At 52.0% G+C, this 27,657-nt stretch overlaps 1 protein-coding gene across 2 annotated transcripts in view; it reads right to left on the bottom strand.

Annotated features, from left to right (window-relative positions):
* Positions 1–1,572: 1,572 nt before the first annotated feature.
* Positions 1,573–27,657, bottom strand: part of TEX264 (testis expressed 264, ER-phagy receptor) — a 43,168-nt gene continuing 17,083 nt past the window's right edge. For both annotated transcript variants that reach the window (XM_069736115.1, XM_069736114.1), the window contains exons 2-4: positions 14,930–15,151; positions 6,976–7,132; positions 1,573–4,514 (exon numbers count right to left, since the gene is read on the bottom strand). In XM_069736115.1, coding sequence (XP_069592216.1) covers positions 4,255–4,514; positions 6,976–7,132; positions 14,930–15,151 — 639 coding nt within the window. In that variant the 3' untranslated portion in view covers positions 1,573–4,254. The remainder of the gene's footprint in view (positions 4,515–6,975; positions 7,133–14,929; positions 15,152–27,657) is intronic.

Genomic DNA, 27,657 nt, shown 5'->3' with positions numbered 1-27,657 from the left:
GGTCAATAGGATTCAGTTCTGGGGAACGGGCGGCCAGTCCATAGCTTCAATGCCTTCATCTTGCAGGAACTGCTGACACTCCAGCCACATGAGGTCTGGCATTGTCCTGCATTAGGAGGAACCCAGGGCCAACCGCACCAGCATATGGTCTCACAAGGGGTCTGATGATCTCATCTTAGTACCTAATGGCAGTCAGGCTACCTCTGGCGAGCACATGGAGGGCTGTGCGGCCCTCCAAAGAAATGCCACCCCACACCATTACTGACCCACTGCCAAACCGGTCATGCTGAAGGATATTGCAGGCAGATCGCTCTCCACGGCGTCTCCAGACTCTGTCACGTCTGTCACATGTGCTCAGTGTGAACCTGCTTTCATCTGTGAAGAGCACAGGGCACCAGTGGCAAATCTGTCAATCCTGGTGTTCTGTGGCAAATGCCAAGCATCCTACACGGTGTTGGGCTGTGAGCACAACCCCCATCTGTGGACGTCGGGCCCTCAGACCATCCTCATGGAGTTGGTTTCTAACCGCTTGTGCAGACACATGCACATTTGTGGCCTGCTGGAGGTCATTTTGCAGGGCTCTGGCAGTGCTCCTCCTGTTCCTCCTTGCACAAAGGCCGAGGTTGCGGTCCTGCTGCTGGGTTGTTGCCCTCCAACGGCCCCCTCCACGTCTCCTGGTGTACTGGCCTGTCTCCTGGTAGCGCCTCCAGCCTCTGGACACTACGCTGACAGACACAGCAAACCTTCTTGCCACAGCTCGCATTGATGTGCCATCCTGGATGAGCTGCACTACCTGAGCCACTTGTGTGGGTTGTAAAGTCCGTCTCATGCTACGACGAGTGTGAAAGCACAACCAACATTCAAAAGTGACTAAAACAGCCAGAAAGCATTGGTACTGAGATGTGGTCTGTGGTCCCCACCTGCAGAACAACTTCTTTATTGAGCGTGTATTAATAATTGCCAATAATTTCCATCTGTTGTCTATTCCATTTGCACAACAGCATGTGAGATTGATTGTCAAACAGTGTTGTTCCTAAGTGGACAGTTTGATTTCACAGAAGTTTGATTTATTTGGAGTTATATTCTGTTTAAGTGTTCCCCTTATTTTTTTGAGATATATATATATATATATATATATATATATATATATATTTTTTTTTTTTTTTTTTTTCCTTTGCCTAAAATACAAAGGAAATGTGTCATCTGAAAGTTTACGCCTTTTAGAGATTATTACATCTCCAACTTGCTTAACTGCTCACAATAACAGTGATTTTGACCAAACTTTTACATGCCGCCGTACACATGTAATAAATAGATCAGGTGGGTACTAACTATTGTGACTTCGGGCTCTTGAGTCACAGGAGTGCAGCTCGGATTACTGTCCATCCATAGACAATGGAAGTGCCAGGAGCAGTCGCAGTCGTCTTCCAGTTGGGAACCATCCAGCTCCGATCCGCCATGTCCTTGATATCTGGAGTGAAGGGAAGACGTTTCTCTAGTCCTGATAGAATCCCAGGACACAGACAGCGTCTCACAATGCGCGGCACAGAACGCGGAGACGTGAACACGTCACAGAATGAGGAGCGGTTTATTCCAGAAAGGTTACAATTACCGGAAATGATACAATGTCCGCAGACGAGCAATAATCAGAATAATAAAAAACAAAGAGCAATGCAAAAGTCAATAAATAAATAAAACTAAAAAACGACACGAAAACTGCGCTGATGAACAAAACACGAATGGAGGACACTCGCCACTCAGACATGAGGTGGAGACACGGGCGCTTACGGTGAGCGGCTGATTTATTGCTGGAGCTGTCCGTAACAAAGCCACCGAGCACAGAAAAGACCCCTGGCAGGACGGACCTACAGCAACTGAAGTCATGGTCGAACATGGAGCAATGAGGAAAACAATCGCAGCATAATATGCAAAGTGTACAGCTTGGACATGACAGGGTTACACGGCTCATCTGTCCGAGCACAGCACACAGGTCCAGGACTACAGAGAAGAACCAGACGTGCGGCCGTGTGGGCGATCAGCAAGGCACATGGTCAGCAGCGACTGCTAGTCACATAGAACAGGAGGCCTCCAGGGAGACGGAGGGTCAACAAGGGACTGAGCAGGTGCCAGATTATCAGATATATCCGCCTTCTGTTCTGGAGAGGCTATCCTGACTATCGATGGGGACCAGTCATTATGTTTTCTGGAACAAGGTGGTGATAGATGTAAAGGGAAATTCCTATGAAATGGCCCCTCCTGATTTGGAAATCCTGCTAATCTGGCATGCAAAAAGTAAAACAATAGTCTCCTGACCAGTTAGCAGATTACTTCCTTTCCTGAAGGGATACTGGTTTAGTTTTCTAGTATTGTGCTGCAATGGATGGGATCAGAGCTCAGGATTGTGCATGAAGGGAAATGGTCATCAGTTTTGGGTTGCCCGAATCACAGGCAGAAAAAAAAAATCTTACCAGGAAGAGATAGAAGGGGCCAGGAAACAGCCTGGACACGGGGAGAGAGGAGGCAAAGAAAAAGCCTGGACCCGGGGAGAGAGGAGGCCAGGAAAAAGCCTGGACACGGGGAGAGAAGAGGCCAGGAAAAAGCCTGAACAGAGGCCAGGAAAAAGCCTGAACACGGGAAGAGAAGAGGCCAGGAAAAAGCCTGAACACGGGGAAAGAAGAGGTCAGGAAAAAGCCTGGACCCGGCAAGAGAAGAGGCCAGGAAAAAGCCTGAACACGGGGAAAGAAGAGGTCAGGAAAAAGCCTGGACCCGGCAAGAGAAGAGGCCAGGAAAAGCCTGGATATGGGGAGAGAAGAGGCCAGGAAAAAGCCTGGATATGGGGAGAGAAGAGGCAAAGAAAAAGCCTGGACACGGGGAGAGAAGAGGCCAGGAAAAAGCCTGGTTATGGGGAGAGAAGTGGTCAGGAAAAAGCCTGGATATGGGGAGAGAAGAGGCAAAGAAAAAGCCTGGACACGGGGAGAGAAGAGACTGTGGCGCAGTTTCTCATCCACAAATAAAGGAAAACCATTTCAACAAAGCCGAACCAGGAGAATCTGCACATTGGATGACGGCCTCCTTGGGTCTGACTTGTTGAAACTATAGTCCCGATTCATGAAAACTTGGGATTTGTCTGCCAATCATGGAGGAGGCTCCCTGGAGTAAAACACCAAATTCATGAAGAGGTGCTCGCCTCTAAACGAAGTCTGTGAATCGTTCAAGTACCACAAAAAATGTACTTCAGTCAGAGACGGACATGGCAAAAACTGTGATGAATTTATGGGCTGCACTTGCCCCTGGTCTTCAGAAAGTGGACAGGGCTGGTGTACTAACACAGAGATGCTTTGTTTGTGTAAAACTACCAAGTTTTACATCAGAATTTATGCAAAAACAATTTGACGAGTCGAGGCCTTTGCTTCCTCCAAAAAGCTGCAATGTCTCAAGAGTAAAACATAGCCCCGTAATAACCCGGTAGTATTTCTGCAGTCCATGACACCAGATTCTGCGGATCTGCCACCAGGGATCAAGTAGGTAGTGCGACATTCCTATTATGGGCCAGAATGATCAGGAATCCTCTAGAACAGTAAGGAAATTCCTCCAAGAATCTCCTCTCAGACCGGTCATCTTTATAGCCGGTCTAAGTACATTCGATAATCTAGAATATCTGATAATCCGGCCGCTCTCAGGAATTCTACCACTCACACACGTGCCTATAGCTTTATGGTTCCGTGCCTTCCCCTCCCTTCGGCCCAGTCTGGTCAGAGATGTCTGTGCCGCTATATCCGAACACAACAGGGGAGCGGCAGGATCCGGGGGCCGCGTCTTCATCGTGTGCAGTTCATTTCTAAACCTCTTCTTCAACCTTGAAGCCTGCCGACTCCCTGAGGACTAAATTGTCTCCTACATGTGAAGCAAAGTGGCGAAGTCTTTACGTGACGCTCGTCTCCCTGGTCCTCGGCCCGCGCTCCTCGCTCAGACAATATTCACCTTGCCAGAAAACAAAAAATAAAAAAAGTTCTCTCGGATGGAAAGTAAGATCTTCAATACAGAAAAAAAAAAAAAAAAAGTTAAAAAGGAAACTTTAGTTTTTCTGCAAAAATCCGTAGCGACTGTCAGTAACCTAAACCTCCCGGCAGGATGGGAGGACGGGAGTCATCTGCCGCCTCCGGATGTTCACGCTGGGAGGAGCGCACTGAAGGATTTACTAACGGCTATAATCTCGGAGAGGTCTACGAGGACTCGTTACTGCCTATCTGTCCGTCATTCCTCCGCTCTTTCTTTTTCCCAGCTCTCCGGCATTTTACTCCATTCTCTTTTTGTGCCCTGTTCAGCTTTGGCGGCCGCTGCAGCGTTAGCGTCCAGGTCTTCGAAGGAAGACGCGCTGGCCCCGGATTCGCTGGGGCTCTTCTCGCTGTCGGTTTGCTCCTTTCGTTGGGGGCCTTCAGCCTCAGTCTCTTCCTGATTTTCCGACACAAGCTCCAGGCTTAGGGTGTCCTCTAGAAGGGGGTCCAGCTCAGCACCTGGGGAAATAGGGGGACATGATTAGACTCTGGACATACAGGTCATTAATCAGGGTCTTCCCAGCAGGCCCCTCAGCCCGGACCCTCTAAACAGAGTCCTGTAACTTTCTTATACACTGTAGCCCTATTTCATCATTTGTGGGTTTTGGGTCATTGCTTGTTTTGTTGTTCTGTTGGATTTTGCACTTTTTTTTTTTTTTAATAACTAAAATTTAGCAAATTAGTTTTCAACTGTTCAGTAGAAAAAAAAAATAGATTAGAAGTGTTGCAAAAATAGTGCTACATAGCAGCAAGTCTCGAATCATGAAGCTGAAAATATCTAAATAAAGAACCGCAGTCACTTTGTCCTGGAAGCTTAGAATAAAGAAGACGAAGACTAGAAAAATAAAAAAAAGCGTAAAAGTGGCACAAACAGAAAAATACCTAAAATTGTAAAAAGCTATTGTTCATCTGGGCCTTTGTAACTCCGCAAGGCAACAGTGAATGGGAAATTCTTCCAAATCTGTCCTGACCAGGCTTGCTAATGAAGCGGATGCGTTTGTTACAGTGTATCAGTGTAGGAGAGCGCCATCAGCCCGGAGTTCAGAGACTGCAAAACCTCAGAACGACGTCCGCACGTAGCACGACTGGACCCCGGCGACTGTCACATCTGCAGCACAATTGTCATTAGTGCAAAGTTTAGCTGCAAAATTTACTTCTGTTTATTGGATGGATTGGCTTTCCTGACCGAAGAGACGACGTTTCTACACTTTGGCCTCTTCATCTCTGCAGTCCCATGCAAACAGCCCCTATATTTCATTTCCTTCCCTGGCCGCAGTCTCCGAGGATGCGTTTTTTCCCGCCCAATGGCTTCTCTGATGTAACTTCACTTATTGTAGTACGACTACCAGTCTCTCGCTCGCAGGTGGCCCCCAGCCCGGCAGATTATGCCGTATATTGTGCCCTACGCCCATGTGGTGCGTCAGCTTCCAGCTGCCTAATAACAGACACAGATAATAATAGAGGGACGATGAGGGGTGTCAGCTCCACGTCCTGCCCGCCCGCCTGCACATTAACCAAATCTGCGCCTCTCGTGCTGCCTGACGACCAGGACAAGTAATGACCTTGGCTGGGAGAAATGGCCGGGAGTCGGGGCAGAGGGCAACGTAACACGAGGAGGTGACAGTGACAGCTGGTGCTGCCCACGGCCCCCGCTGACACTGCTCTAGGGAGTCATTAAGTGCAAAATAATGTTAACTGCAGCTGACACAGCTGTAGGATACCCGTCTACCATCCTGACTCTGCCACGTCCCAGACCCCCCCATCAGGAGGGAGGCAGGAAGCAAAACATTGCACCCTGGGAGGTGCGAGCGTGGCAGAGCGGGCAGGAGGCAATTAGGAGACACAACCTTTGTCCTCCTTGTGTCAGTATGTGCCCCCCATCCTTACAGCTGAGATGATCCCACCTATATCAGGTGTAACATGGCAGCGGGGACCGGAGATCTGCCCAATGTGTGGTCTGCTGACCCCGCCGCGTTATCCCAGGACGCTCCAGAGTTTATCGGCCATGTGAGGAGAGTGTGGATCTTCTCCTTCCTCCCGACACATCTCCTTGGTTCCCCGGATCTTCCCCGGCCTGAAGCGGCTGCAGGACTCAGGACTTTCCCCTGGAAAGTTGGTTTGGAGTCAGTTTTTCAGCCGCCGCTCCGAGGAAGGTTCCCGGCTGCGAGAGGAACTAATGACTTTCCTTGGGTCCTATGTACGGCTCATGTCACAGAAAAACCAAATCCCTGCAAGAAACAGATCCGTCCCATGACTGACCCCACAGACTGACGGACCCCTGACACGAGAGGTCCTGGCCCAAGACTGGACTTACAGGGATGTGACCGACCACCGTAGATACGTTGGATGGACCATGTGTAGCCTCATACGCAGGCTCTTACCACTCCGGTGAGTCAGGTGGTCTCTCCGGACAAATTCCCATTTTCATATAATGGATTTCTGCAGCCTGCACGGCGACACTTGTAATGTATACAGCCGTGTAGACGATGACATGAATACTCCCCACGAGGTTCACTACAACAATCGCACAATGATGGCGGCATCTTGAGGGGGCAAGATTCCATATTCGCATTAACAGACAGGCCGGGGGCAAGCGGCACATGTGGCCACTTCTTCCTTCCGTGGTGCCGTGTGCTCAGTATCAGGCAGGACTCTCATGGCTTTCAGCTCAAGGTTAGGTGGAGTCCCTCTACAATGGGGGGACCAAGCTACAGTGAGAGGTGGCCCCTCTGCCCCTGGCAGACGTAGGGCGGTTGTGGGGGCTTTCACCTCCCTGTAGCTCCTCGGATCCATCATCAGCAGTTGCTATAATCGTTGACTATTAGGGGCCGACCTGCTGAGAAGCTTAGATTTCATCCCTGCAGTTTTGGGGGAGGTGAGGCCCAGCCGCCATGACAGGTGCCCAGTTTACGGCACGTACCTTCAGCCTCGGGCAGGGGCGCCTCGCCTCTCTCCTTCCGCAGCAGCTCCTTCATCTCAGGTACATAGAAGTCATCTTGGCGAGACAGAGGGCACATGAAGATTATCTTATCCCCCTTATAGAGCTCCACATAAGGGTGGGCAGACAGCTTCCGCTCCTAGAAGAGAACAGAGGGGTCACCATTATCATTGGGGTCATACTATATACACGGAGAGGTTCACATATTAAGGTCACAGACTCAGAGCGATCTGCACGGCGGCGGATTAAGGGTTCTCCGCAGCGGAGCATGGCCGTGCGGGGGTCCCCCCCTCTGCAATATCTCTGCGTTCCCCTTATGGCCTAATTAGAGGCGGCAGCCCCGCTGAGCCCTGCGGTGGTGCTGGAGCTCTACCCAGGAGAGCAGAGGCTTCGTCCTCTCATTAGCGGCCCCTTCCACTCGGATACATGGAGGGTGGGGATTATACGGGCTGGATCCTAACAATAGACATGGAGGGATAAAGACGCCATGATCAGCCAACACGTCGCCACCTTCATCAGTAATCTGTCTGCTGGCATCTGGGTGACAAAGTGGCATCAACTGGTGCAGAAAGAACGAAGAGGAGGGGGAGATGGAGTACTGGTGCACGCTGGGCGTAGTAGTCCTAACACAGCTGTAGAGGACAACGTACCCCCGACCGGACGTATAATCATGTCCTACATTGAACACGACACTGTCACGCAGCCATTATCCTCCACTTGTCAGGGAAGATGCGGCTCCCAGCTACTGTTTTATGGCACCAGTTATTTCTTGCCTCCATAGCCACAGTCGTTACAAAGACCCCGTGGTCCAGGACCCTCCGATACCCCTTGTGGTCTCTGCTGGAGCCGAGGTGACACCCACCATTATTGAGATCACAAATCCGTCCGCACAATTCCGCCTAAGTCTATGGTTTACTACGCCAAACGCTTATCACACGTATAAGGTGATATATATATATATATATATATATATATATATATTCTCCCCTCGGTGGCAGAGACATCACTACTCACCGCAAACTCATTAAAATTTTATTCCCAGCTGGATCTGACTCATTAAAATACAAGTTCGATCCTGACAAGAGCAGCGGCGCGGGCGGCCCGACCATCGACGCCTGGGGAGGGCGGCGGACACCTCTGGTGGGATGAGAGATGTGGGGAAATTAGGGGAGCAAAAGAGAGAAAAAGAAAGGTGGGTGCAGAGGGGCACTAAGGAGGGCAGCGAGGAGTGTGGGGGTGCAGGGGATGAGGAGGGGGACATGGACCATCCACATCAAATAGAAGTATTATGTCCCAGAGGACCAGACTGAGTGCCAGCAAGGAGCTCCTGAAATGAGGGGCACATGGAGGTTCACATGCCTTATAGAGGGGGATCCTCCATGCGGAAAGGTCCGCGGCTCTTACGAATATGCAGAGCTTGTGCGGAGCCCCTTCTCGAGGCGCAGAGAGATTTAGGGTAACACTGTCCCCCTCCTTTCTCTCTCCCCCGGGGACAGTTTCATCCTTCAGTGTCCGCCGCTACTTCCTCCCCCGCTGCTACTAGAAGCCGCAGGAAAAGTGCACAAAGATGGACACAATAAGGAAGGAGCGCGGGGATCCTGATGGAAGCCGCAACACAGAGTGAGTGGATGAGAAGATGAGGGGCAAGCAAGAAATAACAAAACGAGAGGAAACGGGGAGACGCGCAGGCAGGACAGCGCACGGCGGGGGGAGACACGAGCGCTCCTCCGCAGCAGCGCCTGCCCGCACCTCCCCTCCTCCATCGCTCGCTTCTCTTGGTCTCAGATCTCATTTTCACCTGAGAACAAACAGCAGGTGGCAATTTACACTTCCCTTCCCGCAGCCAGAATCGTCCCAAAATGCCAGAGCTGCAAAGTGTTAAAATGGCGCCTTATAGAGAGCGAGCTCCACAGGCGCGGCCCCGGCGTCCCCCCCACAAGCGGCACCGGCATCCCCCCACGAGCGTGGCATATACCCAACCTGTCAGGGAGAGCACCTAACACACCGGAGAGGGTAGTGTGGTGCCACATGGGGACAGTATACATTGTACAGGTCCAAGCAGTGCTGCAGCAGCTGGCTGCGCATCATGGGGTGTATGCAAGTCAGGAGGGCACTAGAGCGGGGGTGCAACTTTCGTAACTGACCCCTGATCATTACAATTAATCTCTTAAATGCCACCGACAAAAAGGATCTTTAAATGGCAGCCATCATTACTGACAGACGTTTCCCGATATACCCCCACGGCGAGATCGCAGGGAGCCGATCGCTGGTTGCCATGGAGGAACGTCATAGGAGTGTCGAAACGTAGAGCAATGTAATGTACATGAGACAGGCGATCGCAGGGTCAAGACCTCGGAGGAGGAGAAAGAAAAGAATATATGTAAAAAATATATAGATAGAATTATTCCTCCACAAAAGGAAACAGCAAAATGTAAATATTTATAAAAAATTACTGATGTCATCACCGTGCACGTCACTGTCTGAATAACATGCAATAAAGAGGTCGCATGTCGTTGCGCTGCCCCCGCACATCCCGTGTGCTGCCCCCCGCGTGTCCCGTGTGCGCTGCCCCCCCGCGTGTCCCGTGTGCGCTGCCCCCCCTCACGTCCCGTGTGCGCTGCCCCCCCCCCGCGCGTCCCGTGACTGTTCCCTATTACTTTGTTCCTGCGCCGTCTCCTCCTGAGATAAGCTGCACCATCAGAGTCTGACACTGGTTGGGTAATAACCAGGCTGACCCCATTTGCCGCCATTATAGTCAATTACGCGCCTCCTCACTTCCCGGGCGTCTGATACATCACATGAAATGCAGGAGAGAAGCGGCAACATCCACCAGCGGCTTTTACACATTGATGATGTCTCTGATGAGCAACAGGGTGAAAACAAAACTATTAGCCGACAATGATGAAGGAGTGAATCACAAAATCCCCCATGTAAGTCCACGAGAGGCTGGAGGTAAAGTCAGTACAGAGTCTCCAGGAGCTTCGTTCTATGGGAGAAAACCTCTGCCACCACCTACTGGCGACAGCCTGGTACTGTGCTGCCCCCAGCAGAACTCCGCAATAAATAAAACTGGTGCTGGATCATCACCAATCTGATAAAGGATTTAAACAGTCAACAAATGCTGAAATAAAAAAAAAAAAAAAAAACACAACCACACATTACAGTGCTAACCACTGAGCAGTCCTATATATAGTACAGTACTAACCACTGAGCCATGGCGCTGCCCTATATCTATATATAGGGTGCAGCACACACAGGACGCGCAGGTGCAGTACATAGGACACTTCTATAAGTGCTAACCAGTGAGCCACCGTGCTCCCCTGTATACATACTACTGTACTAACCACTGAGCCAATGTGCTCCCCTGTATACATAGTACTGTACTAACCACTGAGCCACGGCGCTGCCCTGTATCTATATATAGGGTGCAGTACATAGGACACCTGCTGCCCTATATATAGTACTGTACTAACCACTCAGCCACCGTGCTCCCCTGTATACATAGTACTGTACTAACCACTGAGCCACGGCGCTGCCCTATATCTATATATAGGGTGCAGCAGATATGGGACGCGCAGGTGCAGTACATAGGACACCTGCTGCCCTATATAGAGCACTGTACTAACCACAGCCACGGCGCTACCCTACATATAGCACAGTGCTAACCACTATGACATCAGCCTCATTGGAACGCTGCTGTTAGAGACGATCTTATTGCTGCTGTTGGAGGCAGGTGCCGGCTGTGTAACGCACCTGTATCTGCCCTGCATGGAGCCGGCTCAGTCCCCGACCCTCCATGTACATTCATGGCCGCGAGATTGGTTTCCACATTTTGCCTCTTCAATCGCTGTTTCTATGGTTACTGATGGACAATGATAAACATTCCGCACCTTGCTACATTTTATTGACAAATCTGTGAATTTCCTGTGATGACAAGCGCACTTTAAGAGAAGCACCGAGTCTAGATCACGTGAAGTCATTATCTCCCTCTACTCCTCCTTGGTCAGGAATCATCTGGATACTGGGTCCAGTTCTGGGCTCCACATTGTAATAAATACATTGAAAAGCTGGAGCAAGTTCAGAGAAGAGCGACCAGGATGGTGAGCGGACTGCAGAGTATGTCCTACGAGGAACAGTTACAGGATCTGGGAATGTTTAGCTGCAAAAGAGAAGACTGAGAGGAGACTTTATAGCCGTCTACAAATATCTGAAGGGCCGTCACAGTGTAGAAGGATCATTATTCTCATCTACACCTGGAAACACGAGAAGCAATGGAAGGAAACTGAATGGGAGAAGATACAGATTAGATATTAGAAGGGTGATAGTGAGGGCGATCAATGAGTGGAGCAGGCGGCCACAGAGGTGGTGAGTTCTCCTTCAATGGAAGTCTTCACACAAAGGCTGGACAGACGTGTCTGGGATGGTTTAGTGACTCTTGCATTGAGCGGGGGGCTGGACACGATGACTCTAGCATGCTATGATTCCATGGATGAGACGCACCCACACACTCTGAGTGAGCCCCTCCATCGATGAGAAGCCCTCACAATGGGAGTGCGCCCCTGTATCCGTTAGTTTGTGCCCTTATACGTGGCAAATTACAACTTTCCATATTTGAAAATACACAGAGACAATCTATCAGAGCCCAATCCGGACAGGGCACATTATAATCAATGACAAATGTAGATAAAAGGATAGACAGGAGCTCGGGAGTTATTTATTGTAAGTCAGGGTGTGGGGAGACTGCGTGTGTGTGTGTGTGTGTGTGTGGGGGGGGGGGGGGGGGAGACTGCCTGTGTGTGTGTGTGTGTGGGGGGGAACTGCCTGTGCGTGTGTGTGTGTGTGTGTGTGTGGGGGAGACTGCCTGTGTGTGTGTGTGTGTGGGGGGGGGGGGGGGGGGGAGAGACTGCCTGTGTGTGTGGGGGGGGGGAGACTGCGTGTGTGTGTGTGTGTGTGGGGGGGGGGGGGGGGGGGAGAGAGACTGCCTGTGTGTGTGTGGGGGGGGGGGAGACTGCCTGTGTGTGTGTGTGTGTGGGGGGGGGGGGAGAGGAGACTGCCTGGGTGTGTGGGGGAGCCTTCCTGTGTGTGTGTGGGGGGAAGGGGGGGAGACTGCCTGGGTGTGTGGGGGGGAGACTGCATGTGTGTGTGTGGGGGGGGGGACTGCCTGTGTGTGTGTGTGGGGGGGGGTTTGACTGCCTGTGTGTGTGTGTGTGGGAGACTGCGTGTGTGTGTGTGTACGTGGGGGAGCCTGTGTGTGTGTGGACTGCCTGTGTGTGTATGGGGGGGGGGGGGGGACTGCCTGTGTGTGGGGGAGACTGCCTGTGTGTGTGTGTGTGTGTGTGTGTGTGGGGGGAGACTGCCTGTGTGTGTGTGTGTGTGTGGGGGGGAACTGCCTGTGCGTGTGTGTGTGTGTGTGTGTGTGTGTGGGGGAGACTGCCTGTGTGTGTGTGTGTGGGGGGGGGGGGGGGGGGGAGAGACTGCCTGTGTGTGTGTGGGGGGGAGACTGCCTGTGTGTGTGTGTGTGTGTGGGGGGGGGGAGACTGCCTGTGTGTGTGTGTGGGGGGAGACTGCGTGTGTGTGTGGGGGGGGGGGGGAGAGGAGACTGCCTGGGTGTGTGGGGGAGCCTTCCTGTGTGTGTGTGGGGGGAAGGGGGGGAGACTGCCTGGGTGTGTGGGGGGGAGACTGCATGTGTGTGTGTGGGGGGGGGGACTGCCTGTGTGTGTGTGTGGGGGGGGGTTTGACTGCCTGTGTGTGTGTGTGTGGGAGACTGCGTGTGTGTGTGTGTGTGTGTGGGGGACTGCCTGGGTGTGTGGGGGGGAGACTGCATGTGTGTGTGTGTGTGTGGGGGGGGGGGGGGGGAGACTGCCTGTGTGTGTGTGTGTGGGGTTGACTGCCTGTGTGTGTGTGTGTGTGTGTGTGTGGGGGGAGACTGCCTGTGTGTGTGGGGGGGACTGCCTGTGTGTGGGGGAGACTGCCTGTGTGTGTGTGTGTGTGTGTGGGGGGGGGAGACTGCCTGTGTGTGTGGGGGAGACTGCCTGTGTGTGCGTGTGTGTGTGGGGGGGGGATGGGGGGGTGGAGAGACTGCCTGTGTGTGGGGGGGGGGGGGGGGGAGACTGCCTGTGTGTGTGTGTGGGGGGGGGGGGGAGACTGCCTGTGTGTGTGGGGGGGAGACTGCCTGTGTGTGTGGGGGGAGACTGCCTGTGTGTGGGGGGGGGGGGAGACTGCCTGTGTGTGGGGGGGGGGGGAGACTGCCTGTGTGTGTGTGGGGGGGGAGACTGCCTGTGTGTCACTACACATGGGCGGAGGGAACATTTACTGGTGTGTCCGTATATATTACAGTCGTGTATAATTCAGTATATAGATCGGATACTGATTCTTGTTTATATTAACATGTGCTAATATTATACTATTGTCATGTGATTTAAGAGTAGTCTTTTAGCCAATTAACTTGTTATATTGTATTACTACAGTGTGAATCAGTATGTGACATACGTGACAAATATTCCAGCACTAGGAATAAGGCAGGAAACTAGTCCACCCTATAGAGATAATATTTAATATTCTAATATAATATTGTATTAGCTGAAATTTCTAATCCCTTTTTACAGCCCCCCACTCCATGGAGAAGCCCCCGTACATGAATGGTCTCAGGAGGTTTTACTTTGAAAATTGTGATAACTCCGAGCTCTGATGAGACAAGAACGGGCGGCCATCAGTCAGCATCGGCCCAGAGGCCGATATCCAGCTGCCGGAGTGGGGGTATAGGTGTCTGGAGTCTAAAGGGGGCAGGAGTGCGGAGAACAAGGGGGGCAGGAGTGCGGAGAACAAGGGGGGGGGGGGGGGGGCGGGCAGGAGTGCGGAGAACAAGGGGGGGGGGGGGTCGGGCAGGAGTGCGGAGAACAAGGGGGGGGGGCAGGAGTGCGGAGAACAAGGAGGGGGGGGCAGGAGTGCGGAGAACAAGGAGGGGGGGCAGGAGTGCGGAGAACAAGGGGGGGGAGCAGGAGTGCGGAGAACATGGGGGGGCAGGAGTGCGGAGAAAAAGGGGGGCAGGAGTGCGAAGAACAAGGGGGGCAGGAGTGCGAAGAACAAGGGGGGCAGGAGTGCGAAGAACAAGGGGGGCAGGAGTGCGAAGAACAAGGGGGGCAGGAGTGCGAAGAACAAGGGGGGCAGGAGTGCGAAGAACAAGGGGGGGCAGGAGTGCGAAGAACAAGGGGGGCAGGAGTGCGAAGAACAAGGGGGGCAGGATGTGGAGAATAAGGGGCAGGAGTGCGGAGAATAAGGGGCAGGAGTGCGGAGAATAAGGGGCAGGAGTGCGGAGAATAAGGGGCAGGAGTGCGGAGAATAAGGGGCAGGAGTGCGGAGAATAAGGGGCAGGAGTGCGGAGAATAAGGGGCAGGAGTGTGGAGAATAAGGGGCAGGAGTGCGGAGAATAAGGGGCAGGAGTGCGGAGAATAAGGGGCAGGAGTGTGGAGAATAAGGGGCAGGAGTGCGGAGAATAAGGGGCAGGAGTGCGGAGAATAAGGGGCAGGAGTGTGGAGAATAAGGGGCAGGAGTGCGGAGAATATCAAGGAGTCATAAGAACTTCATGGATTTGTCAATAAAATGTAACAACGTGCGGAATGTTTATTATTGTCAGTCAGTAACCATAGAAACAGCGACTAAAGAGCGAAAACACTGAAGAAGGGAAATGCGAGAAACGAAATCTGCATCAGTATGAAAACTAGTGGCCACGACTGTAGCTGTTGGGTGCAGCTGTATTGTACAATGACCTCCTCACTTTCGCTCCGGTCATAAAGTCTGGGTGTACTTAATTTCCTGAGTACGCAGTGCAGGCTCTGCTGCATTCAGACATAAATGATGCAGGAAATCCGGGTGCATTAATGGTCACAGGTGAACGCTCACGAACCCCCTCCCTGCTGGCGCAGCGCCCCTCTCCTACCTTGACGTATTTCTCCAGCGCAGGGTGAACCCTGGTAGTGGCCAACTGAATGGAGAAAGGGGTCGTGTAGGGGAACGTGGCCATCACCGCGTGGTTAACCTCAGGCAACACGCAGAACTTGAAGCCATGTTTCCGGAAGATTCGGACGTGATCGGGCAGCGGCTTCTCGTCGCCCTCGCTGAGGATACTGCCCACAATGTACCGACAGAACTCGACTGGGACCTGCCGAAAAATGAGAATCCATTACCTACAACCCTGAGGAAAGAACGGACGCTGCGCCGCCAAAATCTGTACGAGTAGCTCTAGAGCCGCCTCCCCCGGTAATGTAATATATTACACAGGGACTTGCAGAAGTATTCAATCCCCCCCAAAGAATTTTGGTGTTTTGTTACCTCACAACCTGGAATTTCACCATTACTTTGAGGGTTTGCATCAGATCATGTAGAGAACATGCCGACAACTGTGAACATTTTTTTTTATTTTGAAGTAAACAACAAAATAACTGTAAACTTCAGTGCGCAAAACCATTCACCCCTAAACACAGCACTTTGTGGAGCCTCTTTCTGTGGCAATTAGAGCTGCAGTCGCTTGGGATAAGTCTCTATGGTGTTTCCACATCTTCCACGGTGATTTGTGTCCACTCCTCGAGGCTAAACTGCTCCAGCTCCTTCAGGTTCCTCTGATGAACAGCGATCTTCACGTCTGACCACAGACACTTCATTGTATTAACCCCTTCATGACCCAGCCTATTTTGACCTTAAAGACCTTGCCGTTTTTTGCAATTCTGACCAGTGTCCCTTTATGAGGTAATAACTCAGGAACGCTTCAACGGATCCTAGCGGTTCTGAGATTGTTTTTTCGTGACATATTGGGCTTCATGTTAGTGGTAAATTTAGGTCAATAAATTCTGCGTTTATTTGTGATAAAAACGGAAATTTGGCGAAAATTTTGAAAATTTCGCAATTTTCACATTTTGAATTTTTATTCTGTTAAACCAGAGAGATATGTGACACAAAATAGTTAATAAATAACATTTCCCACATGTTTACTTTACATCAGCACAATTTTGGAAACAAAATTTTTTTTTGCTAGGAAGTTATAAGGGTTAAAATTCGACCAGCGATTTGTCATTTTTACAACGAAATTTACAAAACCATTTTTTTTAGAGACCACCTCACATTTGAAGTCAGTTTGAGGGGTCTATATGGCTGAAAATACCCAAAAGTGACACCATTCTAAAAACTGCACCCCTCAAGGTGCACAAAACCACATTCAAGAAGTTTATTAACCCTTCAGGTGCTTCACAGCAGCAGAAGCAACATGGAAGGAAAAAATGAACATTTAACTTTTTAGTCACAAAAATTATCTTTTAGCAACAATTTTTTTATTTTCCCAATGGTAAAAGGAGAAACTGAACCACGAAAGTTGTTGTCCAATTTGTCCTGAGTACGCTGATACCTCATATGTGGGGGTAAACCACTGTTTGGGCGCACGGCAGGGCTTGGAAGGGAAGGAGCGCCATTTGACTTTTTGAATCAAAAATTGGCTGCACTCTTTAGCGGACACCATGTCACGTTTGGAGAGCCCCCGTGTGCCTAAAAATTGGAGCTCCCCCACAAGTGACCCCATTTTGGAAACTAGACCCCCCAAGGAACTTATTTAGATGCCTACTGAGCACTTTAAACCCCCAGGTGCTTCACAAATTGATCCGTAAAAATGAAAAAGTACTTTTTTTTCACAAAAAAATTCTTTTCGCCTCAATTTTTTCATTTTCACATGGGCAGTAGGATAAAATGGATCATAAAATTTGTTGGGCAATTTCTCCCGAGTACGCCGATACCTCATATGTGGGGGTAAACCACTGTTTGGGCACACGGCAGGGCTCGGAAGGGAAGGCGCGCCATTTGACTTTTTGAATGGAAAATTAGCTCCAATTGTTAGCGGACACCATGTCGCGTTTGGAGAGCCCCTGTGTGCCTATGCATTGGAGCTCCCCCACAAGTGACCCCATTTTGGAAACTAGACCCCCCAAGGAACTTATCTAGATGCATATTGAGCACTTTAAACCCCCAGGTGCTTCACAGAAGTTTATAACGCAGAGCCATGAAAATAAAAAATAATTTTTCTTTCCTCAAAAATGATTTTTTAGCCTGGAATTTCCTATTTTGCCAAGGATAATAGGAGAAATTGGACCCCAAATATTGTTGTCCAGTTTGTCCTGAGTACGCTGATACCCCATATGTGGGGGTAAACCACTGTTTGGGCGCACGGCAGGGCTCTGAAGGGATGGCACGCCATTTGGCTTTTTAAATGGAAAAGTAGCTCCAATCATTAGCGGACACCATGTCACGTTTGGAGAGCCCCTGTGTGCCTAAACATTGGAGATCCCCCAGAAATGACCCCATTTTGGAAACTAGACCCCCAAAGGAACTAATCTAGATGTGTGGTGAGGACTTTGAACCCCCAAGTGCTTCACAGAAGTTTATAACGCAGAGCCATGAAAATAAAAAAAAAAATTATTTTCTCAAAAATGATCTTTTAGCCTGCAATTTTTTATTTTACAAAGGGTAACAGGAGAAATTTGACCCCAAAAGTTGTTGTCCAGTTTCTCCTGAGTACGCTGATACCCCATATTTGGGGGTAAACCACTGTTTGGGCACATGCCGGGGCTCGGAAGTGAAGTAGTGACATTTTGAAATGCAGACTTTGATGGAATGCTCTGTGGGCGTCACGTTGCGTTTGCAGAGCCCCTGATGTGGCTTAACAGTAGAAACCCCCCACAAGTGACCCCATTTTGGAAACTAGACCCCGAAAGGAACTTATCTAGATGTGTGGTGAGCACTTTGAACCCCCAAGTGCTTCATAGAAGTTTATAATGCAGAGCCGTGAAAATAATAAATACGTTTTCTTTCCTCAAAAATAATTATTTAGCCCAGAATTTTTTATTTTCCCAAGGGTAACAGGAGAAATTGGACCCCAAAAGTTGTTGTCCAGTTTCTCCTGAGTATGCTGATACCCCATGTGTGGGGGTAAACCACTGTTTGGGCACACGTCGGGGCTCAGAAGGGAAGTAGTGACTTTTGAAATGTAGACTTTGATGGAATGGTCTGCGGGCGTCACATTGCGTTTGCAGAGCCCCTGATGTGGCTTAACAGTAGAAACCCCCCACAAGTGACCCCATTTTAGAAACTAGACCCCCCAAGGAACTTATCTAGATATGTGGTGAGCACTTTGAACCCCCAAGTGCTTCACAGACGTTTACAACGCAGAGCCGTGAAAATAAAAAATCATTTTTCTTTCCTCAAAAATGATGTTTTAGCAAGCATTTCTTTATTTTCACAAGGGTAACAGGAGAAATTGGACCCCAGTAATTGTTGCGCAGTTTGTCCTGAGTATGCTGGTACCCCATATGTGGGGGTAAACCACTGTTTGGGCACACGTCAGGGCTCGGAAGTGAGGGAGCACCATTTGACTTTTTGAATACAAGATTGGCTGGAATCAATGGTGGCGCCATGTTGCGTTTGGAGACCCCCTGATGTGCCTAAACAGTGGTAACCCCTCAATTCTAACTCCAACACTAACCCCAACACACCCCTAACCCTTATCCCAACTGTAGCCGTAACCCTAATCACAACCCTAACCCCAACACACCCGTAACCCCAACACACCCCTAACCCTAACCACAACCCTAATTCCAACCCAACCCTATACCTAAGGCTATGTGCCAACGTTGCGGATTCGTGTGAGATATTTCAGCACCATTTTTGAAAAATCCGCGGGTAAAAGGCACTGCGTTTTACCTGCGTATTTACCGCGGATTGCCAGTGTTTTTTGTCCGGATTTCACCTGCGGATTCCTATTGAGGAACAGGTGTAAAACGCTGCGGAATCCGCACAAAGAATTGACATGCTGCGGAAAATACAACGCAGCGTTCCCGCGCGGTATTTTCCGCACCATGGGCACAGCGGATTTGGCTTTCCATATGTTTACATGGTACTGTAAACCTGATGGAACACTGCTGCGAATCCGCAGCGGCCAATCCGCACCGTGTGCACATAGCCTAATTCTAAAGGTATGTGCACACGCTGCGGAAAACGCTGCGGATCCGCAGCAGTTTCCCATGAGTTTACAGTTCAATGCAAACCTATGGAAAACAAAAATCGCTGTACACATGCTGCAGAAAAACTGCACGGAAACGCAGCGGTTTACATTCCGCAGCATGTCACTTCTTTCTGCGGATTCCGCAGCGGTTTTACAACTGCTCAAATAGAAAATCGCTGTTGTAAAACCGCATTGAAATGCGCAGAAAAAACATGGTAAATCCGCCATAAATCCGCAGCGGTTTAGCACTGCGGATTTATCAAATCCGCAGCGGAAAAATCCGCAGAGGACCAGAATATGTGTGCACATTCCTAACCCTACCCCTAACCCTAGTTCTTACCCCAACCTTAGTGGAAAAAAAAAAAATAAAATATTTTTTTTATTGTCCCTACCTATGGGGGTGACATTTACTTTTTTTATTTTGATCACTGAGATATAACCTATGTCAGTGATCAAAAATCACTCTGGAACGAATCTGCCGGACGGCAGATTCGGCGGGCGCACTGCACATGCGCCCGCCATTTTGGAAGATGGCGGCGCCCAGGAAAGAAGACGGACGGTCCCCGGGAGGCCAGGTAAGTATAAGGGCGGGGAGATCAGGGCACGGGGGGGGCCGTCGGAGCACGGGGGGGTGGATCGGAACACGGGGGGGTGGATTGGAGCACGGAGTGGGGGATCGCTGTGCGGGCGGGTGGATCGGAGCACGGGGGGGGGAAATCGCTGTGCGGGGGGGGATCGGAGTGCGGGGGGGTTTGTTTGGAGCACGGGGGAGCGGGCAGGAGGACGGGGGAGCGGAGCACAGGACCGAGGGGAGCGGACCACAGATCGGGGGGCTGGGGGGGCGATCGGAGGGGTGGGGTGGGTGCACATTAGTGTGTCCAGCCATGGCCGATGATATTGCAGCATCGGCCATGGCTGGATTGTAATATTTCACCATTTTTTTAGGTGAAATATTACAAGTCGCTCTGATTGGCAGTTTCACTTTCAACAGCCAATCAGAGCGATCGTAGCCACGAGGGGGTGAAGCCACATCCCCTGGGCTAAACTACCACTCCCTCTGTCCCTGCAGATCGGGTGAAATGGGAGTTAACCCTTTCACCCGGCCTGCAGGGACGCGATCTTTCCATGACGCATATGCTGCGTCATGGGTCGGATTGGCACCGACTTTCATGACGCAGCGTATGCGTCAAAGGGCGGGAAGGGGTTAAGGTCTGGGCTGTGTCTCTGCCGCTTTTCCACTTACTCCGCTCGAGTGTGGCTTTAGCAGTTTGCTTTGGGTCATTGTCTTGTTGGAAGGTGAATCTCCGTCCCAGTCTCAAATCACTGACTGACAAACAGGTTTTGCTCAGGAATATCCCTGTATTTTGCATCATCCGTGTTCTCTTTGAGTTGGACCATTTCCCCTGTCCCTGCTGCCGAAAAAAAAACATCCCCACAGCATGCTGCTACTATGTTTCACTGTGGGTATGGTGTTCTTGGGGAGATGAGTTTTGTTGGTTTGATGCCAGACAGCATTTATCTTGGTGGGCAAAAAGTTTTATTTTAGTCTCATTTGACTACAGCGCCTTTCTCCGTAGATTTGGAGTCTCCCACATCTTTTGGCAAACTCAAAACGAGCCTTACAATTTTTGTGCGTAAGAAAAGGCTTTTTTTCTGCCCACTCTTCCATAATGACCACTTCTATGGAGTGTACGACTTATTGTGATCGCATGGACAGATACTCCAGTCTCTGCTTGGGAACTCTGCAGCTACTTTAGGGTTTCCTTTGGTCTCTGTGCTGCCGCTATGATTAATGCCCTCCTTGCTCGGAGCTGAGAGTTTTGCTGGTCGGACCTCTCTCGACAGCGTTGCTGAGGTACCATGTTTTTTCCTTTAATGATAAAGTATTTGATGGAGCTTCAGGGGATTATCAGAGTTTGGGATAGAATATATATATATATATATATATATATATATATATATATATATATATATATATATATTTTTTTTTTTAATAAACCAACCTTGACTTGCACTTCTCAAAAACTTTGTCCCTAACTTGTTTGGAGGTCTCCACGGTGCTGTCGGGAGATCTCCTCGGTCTCCACGGTGGTGTTTGGTAAGTGGTGCTTTGTGATAATGGTGTTGCAGCCTCTGTGGCTCTTCAGAAGAGGTAAAGTGTACATACTCACAGACACGTGACACTTCGGGTACGTGTCCACGATCAGGAATAGTAGCGTTTTGGAGGCAGCGTATTTTTGCTGCGTTCCACATTCGCGCTTGTCCTTTAGAACTATGCGGATTGACGCCGTGTAATGACAGTCTATTCAGGGACAGCACGTAGAGGAGACAAGCGTCTCTGCCTCAGAAATTGACACGCTGTGGCTCAGACACCCCGCACCACAGGCCGGTTTATGCAGCGTTAAATAGAAGCACAGTGGGCAGGAGATTTCTATAAATCCCGTCCACGGCGCTAATATTGTAGATCCACTAAACATGGCTTCTCCTGGTCATTTCATGGGGCTCTACACATGTAACATACCTGTGGGCGATTACACGTTCTACCATATTGTATAGGAGCTATATGTTCCTTGCACTCTATTGCGTTTAGTGTGGATTTATATTGACTATTAGGCTATGTGCACACGACAGGATTTCTTGCAGAAATTTTCCTGACAAAAATCGGACATTTCTGCCAGAAATCCGCATGCGTTTTTACCGCGATTTTGACGTGTTTTTGGTGCGTTTTTCCCAAATGCATAGAATTGCGGGAAAAACGCAGAAAATCCGCAAAAATAATGAACATGCTCATTTTTTTTTACCACGATGTGTTTTTTTCGCGGAAAAAAACGCATCCATGTGCACAAAACATGCAGAATGCATTCTAAATGATAGAGTGCATAATGTATGCGTTTTTAATGAGTTTTTATAGCGTTTTTAGCGCGAAAAAACCTGTACGTGTGCACATACCCTAATAGTTACATCTCTTATTATAGGGCTTATCATGGTCTATTTCCCTTAGAAGCATGTTGTCTTTTTGTGTTACTTTGCACATAATATTATCTGGCAATTATTTGTCTTGGTTTCCTAACATCTGGCGCTACAGTGCTGCGGCCCAGTACGCACTTTGTAGCCTGTGGTGCTTTTTCATTGTTTTTATCTGGCTTATTTGTTGATACATTATTCATATACATTTGTTGGGATCCTTGTCTGTACATGTTTATTTTATCATATACCCTGTACCCTTCTCGGTATGTGACAGGTAGATCCCACTTAGGCTACTTTCACACTAGCGTCGGACTCGGCACGTCGCATTGCGTCGGGCCGAGATTCCGACGGTAGCAGTGAATCCGCCGCACGACGGAGGCAGCGGATGCATTTTTCCTGCGCATCCGCTGCTCCATTGTGAGGTGCGGGCGGAGTTCCGGCCACGCATGCGCGGTCGGAAAAAGCGGTCCGTCGGCAGCAAAAAACGTTACATGTAACGTTTTTTTACTCCCGGCGGTCTGCCACAACACGGCGCAACCGTCGCACGACGGTTACAATGTGTGTCAATGCGTCGCAAATGTGAATCTATGGGGCAAAAACGCATCCTGCAAACAACTTTGCAGGATGCGTTTTTTCCCGTAAACGACGCATTGCGACGTATGGCAAAAAACGCCAGTGTGAAAGTAGCCTTATATAGATTTCTTGTGCTGTCCTCTTTTTCTTATTTAATGCCACGTTTTGGAAGTGGTGAACATACGCCGAGTCCACAACACTTCCCTGATCGAGGAGCGCGGCCGTAGACAGGGGAACGTCCGGTCACCACCCATCGGACCTATGAAGGGAACTGCTTCTACCACAAATGTTTAGGGCTTCATCCCAGAAGGGGCGAATACATCGCACGTGCCAATTTTAAGTTATTTGATCCCATAAATATAATCTTTGCCTTTATTTTTCTCACTTCACCAGCAGACTATTCGGTGCTGAAGCATCACACACAAATCAGATTACACAAGTATTTATACACAGGTTGTAATGTAACAAAATAGGTAAAAAGCCAGGGGGGGGAGGGGATGTAGGGTGCTGAATACTTTTGCAAGCCACTGTATGGACGGGGCAATTTATTTGTAAACACTTCTGGGCCCCAGGACAGGACAGTCAGGTTGTTATTGTCTTGCGTGTAGCAGGGCACATGCATGTAACATATGGGGGTGGTCTTTATGAAGCCCCCAACTAAAGGAAGAACAGAATACAAAAAATGCTGATCCTGTGTTACATGGTGTCTTATCCTCCAGTCACCTCCAGAGCTGCGGTCACTATTCTGCTGTTACATCGTGTCTTATCCTCCAGAGCTGCGGTCACTATTCTGCTGTTACATCGTGTCTTATCCTCCAGAGCTGCGGTCACTATTCTGCTGTTACATCATGTCTTATCCTCTAGAGCTGCGGTCACTATTCTGCTGTTACATCGTGTCTTATCCTCCAGAGCTGCAGTCACTATTCTGCTGTTACATCGTGTCTTATCCTCCAGAGCTGCGGTCACTATTCTGCCGTTACATTGCGTCTTATCCTCCAGTCACCTCCAGAGCTGCGGTCACTATTCTGCTGTTACATTGTGTCTTATCCTCCAGAGCTGCGGTCACTATTCTGCTGTTACATTGTGTCTTATCCTCCAGAGCTGAAGTCACTATTCTGCTGTTACATCGTGTCTTATCCTCCAGAGCTGCGGTCACTATTCTGCTGTTACATCGTGTCTTATCCTCCAGAGCTGCGGTCACTATTCTGCTGTTACATTGTGTCTTATCCTCCAGAGCTGAAGTCACTATTCTGCTGTTACATTGTGTCTTATCCTCTAGAGCTGCAGTCACTATTCTGCTGTTACATCGTGTCTTATCCTCCAGAGCTGCAGACACTATTCTGCTGTTACATTGTGTCTTATCCTCCAGAGCTGCGGTCACTATTCTGCTGTTACATTGTGTCTTATCCTCCAGAGCTGCGGTCACTATTCTGCCGACACTGAATCTACACTCGTTTTGTAAGGGTAGATAAGACAGGTGTTGTGCACAGTTGCAGGATGTGATTTGGAGATTTCTGCAGTCAGGGGTCTGTGGGTGCAGCTCTTCGGGCCCCGGGGACACATTTCCTATGATCGCTCACATTTGGGGGTCCTTGCTGCAGTTATATCCCAAGTCTCCATCTTCGCGGAGTTGAGGCCCTGGCAGAGAGCTGCACCTGGGCTGCTCTCCATCATGCGGCCCCCGGAGCCCTCGTACAGCGGCCCCGGGAGAGGAGTTGCTGCTATAATAAGCTGGAGGTCCCAGCGGAGGAGCTGGTATTTCTGCTCTGTACCCGCAGTCCTGGGTGCAACCGAGTGTAAATTATTACACCAGAAAAAGACACAGTCTAATGACAGGCAATTACACACGCAACACACAGCAAACAGCATCGGGGGAGACGAGGGACAGGGCAGAGCGGCCGGAGGGGCGAGGAGAGGAGGCAGAGCGGTCGGAGGGGCGAGGTGAGGGACGGGGCAGAGCGGCCGGAGGGGCGAGGCGTGGATACGGGGCAGAGCGGCCGGAGGGACGAGGAGTGGATACGGGGCAGAGCGGCCGGAGGGACGAGGAGTGGAGATGGGGCAGAGCGGCCGGAGGGACGAGGAGTGGAGATGGGGCAGAGCGGCCGGAGGGACGAGGAGTGGAGATGGGGCAGAGCGGCCGGAGGGACGAGGAGTGGAGATGGGGCAGAGCGGCCGGAGGGACGAGGAGTGGAGATGGGGCAGAGCGGCCGGAGGGACGAGGAGTGGAGATGGGGCAGAGCGGCCGGAGGGACGAGGAGTGGAGATGGGGCAGAGCGGCCGGAGGGACGAGGAGTGGAGATGGGGCAGAGCGGCCGGAGGGACGAGGAGTGGAGATGGGGCAGAGCGGCCGGAGGGACGAGGAGTGGAGATGGGGCAGAGCGGCCGGAGGGGCGAGGAGTGGAGATGGGGCAGAGCGGCCGGAGGGGCGAGGAGTGGAGATGGGGCAGAGCGGCCGGAGGGACGAGGGACGGGACAGAGCGGCCGGAGGGGCGAGGGACGGGACAGAGCGGCCGGAGGGGCGAGGGACGGGACAGAGCGGCCGGAGGGGCGAGGGACGGGACAGAGCGGCCGGAGGAGGTGAGGGACGGGGCAGAGCGGCCGGAAGAGCGAGGCGTGGAGACGGGGCAGAGCGGACGGAGGAGTGAGGTGAGGGATGGGGCAGAGCGGCCAGAGGGGCGAGGCAGAGAGGCGAGGTGAGGGACGGGGCAGAGCGGCCGGAGGGGCGAGGTGAACAGCGAGGCAGAGCGGCGCCGTGAACGACAGGGCAGAGCGGCCGGAGGGGCGAGGTGAGGGACGGGGCAGAGCAGCTGGAGGGGCGAGGTGTGGAGATGGGGCACAGGACAGCAAATACACAAACTCCAGACATAACCAGTCCCCAGCAATACACGCTCCTTATTTGCACAACGAGTACAATGATGCGTCCACACCGTGGTCAGCCCCATCCATATGTAGTAGTCTGCCCCGTCCCCCCTTGTCGCACAGTGGTCTGCCCCCTCCCAACCTCAGCTGTAATCAGTGGTCTGCCCAGTCCCCCCCGTACAGTGGTCTGCCCCTTCTGTACACAGTGGTCTGCCCCGTCCCCCCTCCGTATATACACAGTGGTCTGCCCCGTCCCCCCTCCGTATATACACAGTGGTCTGCCCCGTCCCCCCTCCGTATATACACAGTGGTCTGCCCCGTCCCCCCTCCGTATATACACAGTGGTCTGCCCCGTCCCCCCTCCGTATATACACAGTGGTCTGCCCCGTCCCCCCTCCGTATACACACAGTGGTCTGCCCCGTCCCCCCTCCGTATACACACAGTGGTCTGCCCCGTCCCCCCTCCGTATACACACAGTGGTCTGCCCCGTCCCCCCTCCGTATATACAGTGGTCTGCCCCGTCCCCCCTCCGTATATATACAGTGGTCTGCCCCGTCCCCCCTCCGTATATACACAGTGGTCTGCCCCGTCCCCCCTCCGTATATACACAGTGGTCTGCCCCGTTCCCCCTCCGTATATACACAGTGGTCTGCCCCGTCCCCCCTCCGTATATACACAGTGGTCTGCCCCGTCCCCCCTCCGTATATACACAGTGGTCTGCCCCGTCCCCCCCTCCGTACACAGTGGTCTGCCCGTCCCCCCTCCGTACACAGTGGTCTGCCCCGTCCCCCCCTCCGTACACAGTGGTCTGCCCCGTCCCCCCCTCCGTACACAGTGGTCTGCCCCGTCCCCCCCTCCGTACACAGTGGTCTGCCCCGTCCCCCCCTCCGTACACAGTGGTCTGCCCCGTCCCCCCCTCCGTACACAGTGGTCTGCCCCGTCCCCCCCTCCGTACACAGTGGTCTGCCCCGTCCCCCCCTCCGTACACAGTGGTCTGCCCCGTCCCCCCCCTCCGTACAGTGGTCTGCCCCGTCCCCCCCTCCGTACAGTGGTCTGCCCCGTCCCCCTTCCGTATATACAGTGGTCTGCCCGTCCCCCCTCCGTGTATACACAGTGGTCTGCCCGTCCCCCCTCCGTGTATACACAGTGGTCTGCCCCGCCCCCCCCTGTACACAGTGGTCTGCCCCGTCCCCCCCTCCGTATATACACAGTGGTCTGCCCCGTCCCCCCCTCTGTACACAGTGGTCTGCCCCGTCCCCCCTCCGTACACAGTGGTCTGCCCCGTCCCCCCTCCGTACACAGTGGTCTGCCCCGTCCCCCCTCCGTACACAGTGGTCTGCCCCGTCCCCCCCTCCGTACACAGTGGTCTGCCCCGTCCCCCCCTCCGTACACAGTGGTCTGCCCCGTCCCCCCCCTCCGTACAGTGGTCTGCCCCGTCCCCCCCTCCGTACAGTGGTCTGCCCCGTCCCCCCCTCCGTACAGTGGTCTGCCCCGTCCCCCTTCCGTATATACAGTGGTCTGCCCGTCCCCCCTCCGTGTATACACAGTGGTCTGCCCGTCCCCCCTCCGTGTATACACAGTGGTCTGCCCCGCCCCCCCCTGTACACAGTGGTCTGCCCCGTCCCCCCCTCCGTATATACACAGTGGTCTGCCCCGTCCCCCCCTCCGTACACAGTGGTCTGCCCCGTCCCCCCCCTCCGTACAGTGGTCTGCCCCGTCCCCCCCTCCGTACAGTGGTCTGCCCCGTCCCCCTTCCGTATATACAGTGGTCTGCCCGTCCCCCCTCCGTGTATACACAGTGGTCTGCCCGTCCCCCCTCCGTGTATACACAGTGGTCTGCCCCGCCCCCCCCTGTACACAGTGGTCTGCCCCGTCCCCCCCTCCGTATATACACAGTGGTCTGCCCCGTCCCCCCCTCTGTACACAGTGGTCTGCCCCGTCCCCCCTCCGTACACAGTGGTCTGCCCCGTCCCCCCTCCGTACACAGTGGTCTGCCCCGTCCCCCCTCCGTACACAGTGGTCTGCCCCGTCCCCCCTCCGTACACAGTGGTCTGCCCCGTCCCCCCCTCCGTACACAGTGGTCTGCCCCGTCCCCCCCTCCGTACACAGTGGTCTGCCCCGTCCCCCCCCTCCGTACAGTGGTCTGCCCCGTCCCCCCCTCCGTACAGTGGTCTGCCCCGTCCCCCTTCCGTATATACAGTGGTCTGCCCGTCCCCCCTCCGTGTAT

Source organism: Ranitomeya imitator, chromosome 8 (assembly GCF_032444005.1).
Source record: "Ranitomeya imitator isolate aRanImi1 chromosome 8, aRanImi1.pri, whole genome shotgun sequence".
Lineage (NCBI taxonomy): Eukaryota > Metazoa > Chordata > Amphibia > Anura > Dendrobatidae > Ranitomeya > Ranitomeya imitator.
The sequence above is the reverse complement of the archived record's forward strand: the minus strand, read 5'-3'. Positions and strand labels throughout refer to the sequence as shown.